Here is a 12216-nt window from a genome sequence, read left to right as displayed (position 1 = left end):
TGCTTGCATATGATGCAAAGTTTGGGACAGTCAGAACTGGAATGTGGCTCTCTAAGAGGATATGAATAAATTGTCTCTACCGGGAGATGATCAGGCTAATAATTCAATGAAGTAAAGCATAAATTCTCTCAAACAATGCTTTGTTTGAAAGCAGTAGAATCAGACCCAAAATATGAGGATAAACCAAGTGGGAATTAAGTGGATATGTAAAGATATAAAGCAATAGCTGCAAAAAAAGAAAACTCTATGGAGGAAATATTAAAAAAAAAAAACAGGTGATTGGCATACTCATAATATACTGCTGGACTGATTACAATTATGAATAAAGCAAATAAGATTTAAGGCACCAGCTAACTCACCTTCAAATGAAAAGCACATAAAATAGACACCTCAAATCCAAGACAGCGTGTGAACCAAAATCTTTTCTACTAGAGTAAAAAAGGCCAAATTATAGATCATGAGAAAATTAGCTAAGCAGGCCAAAGTAAATCCAAAAGAGTTTTTCATTATATAGCAAGTAAGAAGAAAAATGATTATGGTAGGATGACTGACCATAATCATTGTTGACGTAGGAAGATGACAGGCAAAAGAAATTGAGATACTGAGTGATCATTTGGCAAAAGTGTATCATCCAGGAGGATATTTTGTAGTTGCTGATGTAATAGACACACATAACAAAATTGAGGTAGATGAACAGGTGGGTTTAGCATATTGAAAAATATCAATGTGAATACAGCAATGAGGATGGATAGCATGTCAGCCTGTGTATGTACTACATGAATGTGCACGAGAAATGGCACTACCTCTGATGAAATTCCTCAATTTCATCAGAGGCAGTACCATTTCTCAAGCACATTGCCATCAGAGACAATTGAACATTTCGATGAAATTGTTCCAAGGAAGTGGAAAGAGGGTAAGATAGTTCCATTACATAAAGGTGGCTCCAATACAGAAGTAACAATCTCCAGTTAATTATTATCAAGAGTGATTGTTAAAATATTGGAAAAAATAGTTAAAGGTAAAATCAAATGGTGGATGAATAGTGATATGACTCTCTATGGTGAGCAGTACACTTTGTAAAGAGTAGGTCCTGTCTTAGTAATTTATTCACATTTTATAATAAAGTGACAGTTTTAGAATTGGATAAAGGAAATGGCCACCACGATACAGCTGGACTTTGCAAAGGCATTTTATGAACTACTACATGGAAAACTATTACAAAAGTTAAAGCAATTGGGAATGGATATAATGCTTGTAGCATGGATAGAGAGGTGGCTGACAGTCACCAGAGCGTAGTATATGGTGGAGGGAAATCTAGAATGAGGGTGACTAGTGGAGTACCTCAGGGTTCTGTACTAGGGCCACTGCTCTTTAATTTGTATATTAATGACATAGGGAAAGATTTAAGATGGAGAGAGGATATTCAGTTGTTTGCTGATGATGCAAAACTGGGGAGGGACAACAGTTGATAAAGGTGATGTAGATATTCTGAAAGATGATTTGAATAAATCAACATTGTGGGTAAAGGATAATGATTGTCAATTTAATGTTGCAAAATGTAAGATTATGCACTTTGGGTTGAAAAGATACATATTGATGGTACTGGAATGCAAGAAATTGATGAGGCTAGGGACTTGGGGATAACAGTAAACAAAGAGTTGAAGTTCAGAAGGCACACTGAAAAAGTTGGTAAAATAGCTCAAATGCTTACTTGGATGTTGAAAACATGCTAATAAGTAAAGATAAGGAAGTTATTATCCCTCTTTAAAAGGCATGATTCAGGTACATCTTGATTACTGTGCACAGATTTGGTCACCTGGGTTTCTTGGGGATCAGGAGGATTCAGAGACAAGTGGACAAGCTGATGACAGGTCTGCAGAATGTTCCTTATAATATAGGCTGAAGGTGTGTGGGTTGCAAAGTTCAGTTGATAGGCAGAAAAGAGAGGATATGATGGAAACATAAGATATTAAAGGGATTTCATAAAATTGACACAAAGGAAATTTTTCAATATATGACAAATAGTCAAAGAACTAAGGGGTATCCATGGAAGTTGTGTAAGAGTGTAGTTAGTAAGGATGTGCAGACTAATTTTTTTTGTGGAGAGTAGTGAGTGAATAGACTGCCAGAATTAGTTGTGAGTGTCCCAACAGTGAATGCGTATGATAGGAGAGGTATGATAGGTTTTTTAACACACATTAGTGTGAGTCTCCCATGATGAGTCTTCAGACTCCATAGAGATACCACATAATAATAATAATGTTTTGAAATCTGAAAGGCAAATACAGGATGCTGTTTATTTAACTGATGGAGAAGCTTCAAAGGAGGCAGAGGAAAAATGAGATCTGAAGGCATAAGAAATATAGAGACCTGCAATTTAGCACCTACACTATGAGAATTATGAAGACATTACAGAAATGATGAGGAGGACAATGGCATGTAGAAACAGAGCTTATAATTCAGGTCATATATGAATTAATGTACACAGATATGGTCACCTAGCTTTCAATGAGAGTTTTGAATGTGTCCAGAGTAACTAAGGTAGTTTTGAGTCTGTGGAATACTGGATATAGGGCAGATCAACATAATGCCATCTATGAAGCCTGGCAGATATTAGAGGAAGAATGCATAAGACCAAAATGAACGAGGGATTTGTACTAGATTAATGCAGAAAAAAATTTTACATAATGCCGGCCTGGTTGGCAGAGTGGTTAGCGTATCTGCTCTGAAGCCAAAAGGCTGCGGGTTCGAATCCCACCGTGGGCACGGATGTTTGCGATTGTGTGTGAAAATACTAGTGGTGGTTGTCGGCGATAGATGGCATTTGTGTAGATGATGAAGCTGGTTGTGGTTGGTGGAGATGGAGAGTTGTAGAGTGGGTGCCCTCCCTTGATGAGTCTTTGAACTTTCCTGAGGTGTTACATAATAATAATAATGGAGAAAGGCAGAACAAGAGAACATTCCCTGGAAGCTATATAAGTAGACGAGTGAACAAGAGAATCAGCAGCAGGTTATTGGTTTGGAGATTGGTAGATAAGTGGAAAGCACTAAATGAGAATATGGTGCATGCAATAAAAGAGTTGAAGGTGGTTTAATTGGCATAGTGTTTGATAGTGACTACTTCCTACAACAAGAAGTCTCTTTGAATAATATTAAAAGTTAAACTGTAATTAACCAAAAGCAAACTCATAATACTCAATTTGTGTCTGATGAATCAAATAATGAAAATAATATAGAAGATGAATGAGCCTAATAACCAACAACTAAACAGAAACGAAAATAAAAAAAAAACACAGTAGGTGTACATGCACTTCAGAGAATTTTGGTAACAAAAGGAAATGACTTTTCATTCCCAAGAGATATCTAAGCAGGTATATTATGTTCACTTAACAACATAAAAAACAAATGTTTCTCTCCTTAAAGGCAGCTTATTTTGAAGGAAAAAACAGCAATATGTTTGTAATTCAAACAAAGTTAAAAATGAAGATTTTAAAAGCAATAAATTACAAAACAATTAAATAAATAAAGCTGCACATTTCAAAATGAAAATTTACTTTATTGAGTATAAAACTTTATCCACTGGCAATCAACGTATGTGTATATACAGACAAAGTGAAAAGCAAAAGAGTGTGTGAATGAAGTATCATTTCATGATTTCTCTGCTTTTCATGATTACCTGCTAGTATATGGTGGAAAAGTACTTCATATCAAATTGCCCTAGTATCTCATAATGCACAGAACACTTCCTTTCAAAAATGTATATTGCTATGCATTATGGGAAAGATCACTATCCAGACAGCTTTCAACCAGTCAAATTTTATTTTCCATATGCCAGGATCAAAATGGTGTATCCCCAAATTATGAAAATACTCTCTATTAGGGCATCCCTAAATTAATTGCTACTTAGATAAGGAAAATATGACTTTAGCATTGATTTAGCTCCTAGTATTTTCATAGGTCTAGCTATCACTATTGCAAACTGAATGAAATCAGGATCATGATCCTTTCCAAAATGCACAGGAATACAAACATCTGAAAGAAAGTGTTCTGTGCATTGTAAGATTTAAGAGTAATTTGATACATGTATGTGGAAACTGATGAGATCTCCACATACATCCAGCCTAATAGTGATGATAGTTCACAATAACCTGGTTTGGTCATGCTTTCGTAATGGATTAAAATAAGCATTTGTCTAGTATAATTTATTTTCAGATAAATGTATTTATGTTTTTGTAACCTCAACTTATTGTTTATAAGTGTAGAAATTAGCAGATGTGTAAATTGTTTTTAATGATTTTTGTGATATCACATATGATTTTTATAATCTGAAAAATTTAAATATTTCTAAGAAAATGTTTCTACTTACAGTCTAAAATTTTATTATATATTCTCCTGTCTGGGGGGGGGGGTGTTAAGAAAAAAATATGGCATCATTTAAAGATAAATTTCTTAATAAGAATTAACTGATAAAATTAATTATGAATTTTTTTTTTAACAGGGAATTTATCCAAAATGATAAAACTCCTGATCACTGAACTGGAGAGGAGAAAGGTTCACCACAGTTTTAAAATTAATACTCGTGTTTTCTAGTTAATATAAGCTTCTGAGATTTATCAATCCATTCAATGAAGTGCTGGAAGTCTCACTAGAAAAGGTAGCCATTATGACATGTTTTACTAACAGAGGACTCAAATCAGAAACTTCATAGAGGTTGAAATTATCTCATTTACACTGACATCTACTTTATTGCCTCTGAATGTTTATTTTATCAACAAACCAGATGGAATATCTCCATGTGACTTTAGTGAGTACCGTCCACCTATCGCTTTAATGGATGTGTTGTCAAAGTCCCAAATAGTGTCAGATGTCTTATTTCTAGAGTTTATGCTCCTGTAGAATGCCAATTTTGATGCAATCAACTCAACAAATACTTTAAAAATACCATATTATAAATATATACTCTATTTCCTTAGTGTCAGAAGGGATATATGGTTTTCAGAAGGGAAGGAATATAGCAACCTACTGGTGATCACTACAAAAGTCAGAGAAAAGAAATATACGGATTCAGAATTTCTCACCTGCTACCTGGTCCTAAACTGAAGTCGTTATCATCATCATCGTTACCAAAGAACATGATTTTTGTTTTCTATTGCAGAAGTTCAGTAACGCTGTACACGTACAGAATGTCGGAAGTGAAATGCTACCAAAATAGAAAAGAAAATAGTAAAATTTAAATTAACAGCTATTATCTCATGAACTATTTTAAAAAGAACAATAAACTTACAAATATACAGATGCAAAGAAAATAAACACTATCAAGAGGAAAGAAAATTTCAAAATAGATGTCACTTGAAAATATTTTTCCAAACTGCAAAACTAACTTATGTTTGGATTATAATAAAAAGAGTTACACAGATAAACGTAGTTCATAAAATACTTCATTACAGCTATTATCTATGTAATGAAGACAAAATAAATTTTCAGAAAGTAAAGTTAAATGACAATCCAATTCTACACACATATGAGCACACCTCCTCAACCAACCGGATGCGGAAATCAGGTGGTGTGAATGTTTAATACAGGAAGTCAATTCTGTCAAAAAAATTAATTAATTAAGAAAGAAAAAAGTAAGAAATAAATAATCGGATTTAAATTTAAAAACTGTTTTTTAGATGGTAGATTCAGCACAAACATCTATTTATTTTATGGTAAGGTTGTTTAAATCTTTTCATCTAACTTTAAAAATCAAATGGTAAGGTTGTTTAAATCTTTTCATCTGACTTTAAAAATCAAATGGTAAGGTTGTTTAAATCTTTTCATCTGACTTTAAAAATCAAAATAGTTGTGATGCCAGCACTGAACCATGAGTTACACCACTAGTCACCTGTTTTCGCCTTGATTCTGCCCCTCTGTATACCACCTTTTGATATCTGTCCAGCAGCCACACTCTTATCCACATAACCAGTGTAGTGTCCGTCCCCATTTGTTCTAATTTGTGTAACTGAGTTCCATGTGATATTCTGTCAAATGCCTTTGCAAAATCCAGCAGAATCATCAAGTACCCATGTCCTTTATCTAACTCACCTGTTACTCTATTATAAAAAAATAATAAATTACTAAGGCATGATTTGCCCTTTGCAAAGCTAGTTGTCACTCTTACAGTATCATATTTTTATCGACATATTCTTGACTTCTCTTTTTTACGAATTTTTCCAGTACTTTTACCACCATGCCTAAGATATTGATTGATCAATAATTTGCTGCTGCAGTCTTAGAACTTCACTTAAGCAAGGGAATTATTTCGCCTTCTTTCCATTACCTGGGAACCCCTACCAGAGGTGACACTTAAATTAAAGAGCATAGTCAGAGGCATTTCTAGTTCCCTTTCACATTCTCGCAAAACCCAAACTGATATCCCATAAAATCTCACAGCTATATTTACAATGAAATTCTACAATATGTTACGAACCCCCAATTCATTACTCTGTTCCCAGATCAATCGCTTGTTACTTATCTAACAGTAGTAACATCAGTTGGATGCATACCTTTGCAAAGTGGTCACTCAGTAACTCGGATATTTTATCTGCTTATCTCCTTGTCACCATTAGCACTCGTTAGGGTTGATTTTTCATAGTCATTCCTTCTCTTATTTGCCACATAACGAAAGAACTCTTTGGGATTTCCTTTGCATTGCTGGGCTAGATTATTCTCGCAATCTGATTTTGCCTTCCTTATAATGCTGATGATGAGGCCAGTGTAGCTCAGTGGAAGTGACGCTTGCGTCCTCTGCTCTTGGCCGCTTGAAGTTAGACCTAGGTTCTAGTCTAGTCGCTGACTGGACGAACTTTTTCTAAGCCTATCTTCGACCGGTTCCCGAGTTAGTCGATCTCTAGCATAGGCAAGGGGGTTTTTCCTCCAGGAAACTCGGGTTTTTCGTCCCGTAAACTCAAGAAAATCGACCGTAGTACCCACATTATTTCAGACAGTGACATATCTTGTTAGGTTTAGGTTCCAAGAGATGGCAGCACTTGTTTGCCAGCCTCTTCATCGGTGACTGCTATAATTAGTGATAGACATGGGCCAGCTATCTCTGATTGGCTACCGGTGGAGATTGAACTGCCCGCTCAGTCTCCAAAAGCTAGATAGGGTATAAAGGCCTCGCCTACTCCCCTATTAGAAAATAAAAAGGCGTTAGTTGATTTTTTTTATAATGCTGATCATCTTTCTTGCTTACGCTTGTACTGTTTACTGGTCGCCTTTCTCCTTGTATACCTTCCAGAGTATTTTAGGAGAAAGATCGATCAGCAGATCATGCTTAATAATATTACTCATTCATCTAACTCCTACCTTATTAAACCTCCAAACCATAGGTATACACTTTAATATTGCTTCCTCTAGATGCCCCTTAACTAATTCCCATGCACTATTATCATCCTTCCCTGGCCACAGCTTCAAGCTACCTCCTAAGATTGTCATATTCCTTCTTGGCAGAGTATTCCTCATGTTTTACAATCTCCCAAGTCAAGACCGCATGGTTATTTTTCTCAGTCAGAGGCAATATGGCCTCGATTATCTCTCAGTAAGTGTATAAATTCCATTTCTTCTTGCCATGTAATTCTTCTTCCTTCCAATCTATATCTCCATAGTTAAAGCCCCTATATTAATCACTCGACTTGTACTCAATGTGCTAATTTGTCAATGCATGTCTTCCAGATCAACTGTGGTACTTCCTGGACTATAGCAACAATCAGTTGTTGCTATAGTCCAAGGTCTCACCGGCCTTGATCTCACACCAGACTGCTTCAAATGAACCGCCCTCCTATCTATCTCCTATTTTGGAGGGGAGGGCTGTAATTCATATGCTATCATCCGCAGTTTCCCTCCCTAATCCTTTCTACTCTATCTTCCATGAAAATACTAAGCCCATCACATTCTATCCCTGTAACAGCATCATCTGATGTTATCTCACTAATGCCTATAACACTTTTTGCAACGTTTTTCTGGCACTATCTAATGCCAAAAATTCCTCCCTCTTGTTCCTGATACTTCTGGCACTAGTATATAGAAACTGCAGCATCCTTTGGTCCCCCCCCTCACCTTTACTTCCTGAACTAAATAGCCTATTCAATACTTTTACTTGAGAGACTAGATTCCACAAATGGTCATTCTCACACACACTCACCTCCTGTGCAATTCACACAAACTCATCTACTTCTAACCTAATTGCTTGTTTTCCTGAATTTGCATTTCAGCATGTTCAGTGTACAAAGCTCTCTGTAGACACCTAACACCAAAATCATTTACATGCAGTTCCTCAGCATTAAAGAAATCTTTCTTTCCGTCAAATACAGATCATAGATCCACAAATTCTACAAAATTCATTCGGTACAACTTACGTGTTGATTCATTTTTTATAATCTCTGATTCATCTGATTCATACACGAATATGAACAGACCCCTCCTTTCATCTATTTCTCACATGCTCACACACGTCACTAATGTGCAAAAGGTCGTATCGTCTTGTGACTTCTTGAACAGCTGAGGGATGTAATCTTGTGGGAAAGCAGAGTGGGGGAAGACCGTTCCAAAGGACAGAAGTAGATGGAATGAAAGAGGTCGCAGCGAAGTTGTTTAAGTGAGTTTCAGGATGGACTGTAAAATGGTGTTGGTTAGCACTGGCTCGTGTTTTAATGATTTTGGAGGAGAGTGGGGGAATAATAGTGGCCAAATCAGCAGAGCGCTGTCCATGAAAGTATCTGTAGAAGAGACATAAGGCAGAAACTAGAAATCTGTGAGAGAGGGATTGAAGTGTGGGTGTGTGTGTGTGAGAGAGAGAGAGAGAGAGAGAGAGAGATCATTAATTAGCCAGATTGCCCTCTTCTGGATAGAATCTAGCAATCTTAGAGAGGATTTTGATGCACTACCAGAAATATAAATATTGGAGTAATATTTCATGGCTAGGTAGATTTTAGTCCAAAAAAGTACATCAAGTTTTTCTGTGGCTGTGGATGGAAAGATCGGAGGTGTAGGTCAATCGTCATAGAGAAATGTGATTCTGTTTGGATACCTCAGTATTACTGTAGGTAAGAGGGGAGGATGTGAGCTGTTGTTTCAAAGAAATCAGACAGAACCGAGTGTTGGTGGCATTCAAGTTTACAAGGTTGTCCTTGCTCCATTGGGATATTTAGGAGATTCAAGTTCAGGTCACTAGTAAGGGTAGATCTTGATGATTCTAAACTTGAGTACTACGATGTTTGTCGAATAAAAATGAGGAATGGAGTGCACTGTCATCGGCAAAACTGTGGATAGGACTTATAGTCTGAGAGAGAGAGCAGGTCATTTATATACAAGAGGAAGAAAGTTGCTGAAAGAACAGGATCTTGAGGTATTCCTGCAGTGATGGGAAAATCTGAGGAATGGAAGCACCAGAACGTTGGTGATTCAGTTGTATAGCGTGATACTGAGACCATAAGTTAACAGTTTGTTATGTAGGCCCGTGTGCCAATGCCAAACCCAATGAAATGCCTTGAGTCCAGAGGTGGGTTGCAGAGGAAAGATGATCAGCTGTAAAACACAAGCGGTGGAAGCCATACTGGTTGTCACTGATTAATTGATGGGACTCTTAGTGGTTCAAAAGTTGGTTGTTGATGACCTTTTCGATAATTTTAGGGAGAACAGAAGTGAGCATAACTGGACGATAGTTCGTTGGTTGACTGTTATCACCTTTCTTTGGGATTCCGGGTGTGGATATGTTTCCATGTCATCGGGTAGATGCCAATTGAATAAGATAGACTGAAGAGGCGATATAGGATAGATTTTAGTTCTGGGGAAAATTTTTTAATAAAATAGGTGGGATACCATCAGGACCAGATGTCTTGTTTGTGTTCAGATTATTGAGGATTCTTTGGATGTTTTTTTTTTTGTGGGAAGGCTGTGGGCAACATGAAGGATGCAGTTCTTGGTGGCGAGTAGGGAACTTTACTCAATTAATCACTTCATAAATTTGAAGTAAAGGGAAGAGTGATGCCAGTAAGTTGGCTTTATCTTTAGATAGGACAAGTACAGTACCATCCAGTTGTGAAAGCAGTGGAAATCTGGGTGGGCAGAAGTTACATCCAAAAGTCTTGGTAAAGTACCTGAGGAGCAATTGCCATTTGGGCAAGAGGCAAGGTTGCAGCATTTGGCCCTTTCAAAATCTGACTTGGAATTGGTGATTATTTTTTACAATGACTGCAAGCTGCAGTGTAGGCAGAGTGAGCAGCTGGAGTTTTGGTCTTGAGTCATTCGTGGTAAGCAGAGGTATTTTCTTTTACAGCATTAGTACAGTTTTTTGAGAATCAAGGCTTGGATGGTGGCTGAGAATTTGGGGTAGAATAAGGGATGAAAACCTTCATTCCTGTGAGGATGATTTCTGTTATTCAGCCTGAGCAGGTGTTTGGACTGGAAGAACGGAAGCGGTATGGAAGGAGGAATAGAAGCGTAAAGGTCCTCACACTTTCCCCGCCCCTTGCAGAGCCAAAGGACTGAGACTGTAAATTAGTGGATGAAGGTTGTTCTGTGGCAAAACAGACTTGTGTGAGGTTGTGGTCCGAGTTACCAAGAGAACCATTAACCACAGTGTATGTACCTGGAAGGAGAGCTTGTTATTAGAATGCCTGTTGTGTTGGCAAATTGGAAGGGGTATTCTGGTAAGAATATCGATGATCTGAGATAGATCATTGGTGATGACGAACACCTCGTCATCCCTGCTTGCTTGGTCGATGAAAGTGAAGAAGGATAGTCAATGTGATTTGGAGACATTCAAGTCCCTATGAAGGATGACCTCACTATTGGGGTATTTCGACTGCAGAAAGTAGAGCTTTAGAGAGAGAGATAGGTTGAAAACGTCGGAGTAGTTGATGCAGTTTGAAGAGCGATACAGAAAGTATGTGAGAAGGACAGGTTGGTTTGGTATAGAAATTTTTAGTCAACGCAGATCAAACACTGGGGGATTCAATGATGTGCTATCTCTGGAATGGTATGTTGGTTCTGCTGAATGCACAAGTGGTGCCCTTGTGGCAGAAAGAACTATACAATGCGTAGTTTGGGCAGTTGATATGAACAGTGGCTGTTGAGGTTGACATTTGGAGTTCTGAGAGGAATAGTACTTGTGGTTTAGATGACTGTAGGTGGTGCGCATCGTTTATATTGCTGTTTATATTCTGCACTTTACGACGCTTGACAGCACAAGGAAAGACTTATAAGTTCGAGTCTAGTTGCCGACTGGAGGAACATTTTCTAAGCCTTTTTTTCGACCGGTTCCCGAGTTAGTCGATCTCTGGCACAGGCAAGCGGGTTTTTCTCCAGTAAACTTAACAAAATTGGCCGTCGAATCCACACCATTTTCAGACATTAAAATTATCGTCTTAGGGACCACGAGTTGGTGGCACTTGGTAGCCGCCTTCTTCACTGCATACCGATTAATTAGTCATAGCCTTGGGCCAGCTATCTCGGATTGGCTACCAGTGGAGATTGAACTGCCCACTCAGTCTCCAAAAGTTAGATAGGGCTAAAACGGCCTCGCCTACTTCCTATACTGGAACAAAAATGCGTTAGCTAATATTCTGCACAACAACCGTTGCAGAATAAGATGTATTATACGGCACAACCATAAGCATTTTGGAGTGAAGTCACTGCAAGAAAAAAGTGGTAGGGTTGCAAAGGCCCTTTCCACATATCTAGGAAGTTTTGTCCTCCAATTCTCTCCCACATTGGCCAGGTGATTGGGACTTCCACCTACTAGGTCAGGCAGACTTCCACTGTACAAGATGAAATGAAATAGCAAAATAGGAAAGATTTACCCCTAGCCCTGGAATACTCTAATGGCATTGGGGGAATGAGGGGGAAGAAAAGAAAGAAGAAAAGAAAAAGGGAGGGACCAGTCTACAGATAATATAACAGATGTATATTACATGAAGTAAGGCATAGTTAACATCGGGTACCTGGGGTTTGCCACTCCCGTACCCACTAAAGTGAGTTCTTGAGGTTTTGTCACTGTAATTATTCAAGTAGACAAATAATAATAACAATAATATGTTTATTGATTTCGAAAATCTTTACATATGTGCAATAATCGTTTTGAGTGACATTTCAGCATATAATTTTAAAACGTTCATGACTAAGTGCTGCATATATGGTTTATTGTGTACATTAGATTTCAATAAAAATTACTAATAA

General features: G+C 37.5%; 1 protein-coding gene across 9 annotated transcripts in view; it reads right to left on the bottom strand.

The window, feature by feature from the left end:
• The window catches only part of LOC150092408 (FK506-binding protein 15-like), a 398069-nt gene that overhangs the window by 357456 nt on the left and 28397 nt on the right, over nt 1-12216 (bottom strand). For 3 of the 9 annotated variants that reach the window (XM_090415132.1, XM_090415134.1, XM_090415133.1), the window contains exon 1: nt 5079-10256. In XM_090415132.1, coding sequence (XP_090271258.1) covers nt 5079-5134 — 56 coding nt within the window. In that variant the 5' untranslated portion in view covers nt 5135-10256. Of the gene's footprint in view, nt 1-5078; nt 10320-12216 lie in introns of those variants that run through there. The other 6 variants (XM_090415126.1, XM_090415128.1, XM_090415127.1 and 3 more) reach the window with 6 other exon arrangements.

The sequence above is a fragment of the Typopeltis vanoorti genome, chromosome 26 (genome assembly GCF_054136105.1).
Source record: "Typopeltis vanoorti isolate ZY-2024b chromosome 26, IOZ_Tvanoo_1.0, whole genome shotgun sequence".
NCBI classification, from domain to species: Eukaryota; Metazoa; Arthropoda; class Arachnida; order Uropygi; family Thelyphonidae; genus Typopeltis; species Typopeltis vanoorti.
This window is presented reverse-complemented; position numbering and strand designations above follow the sequence as displayed.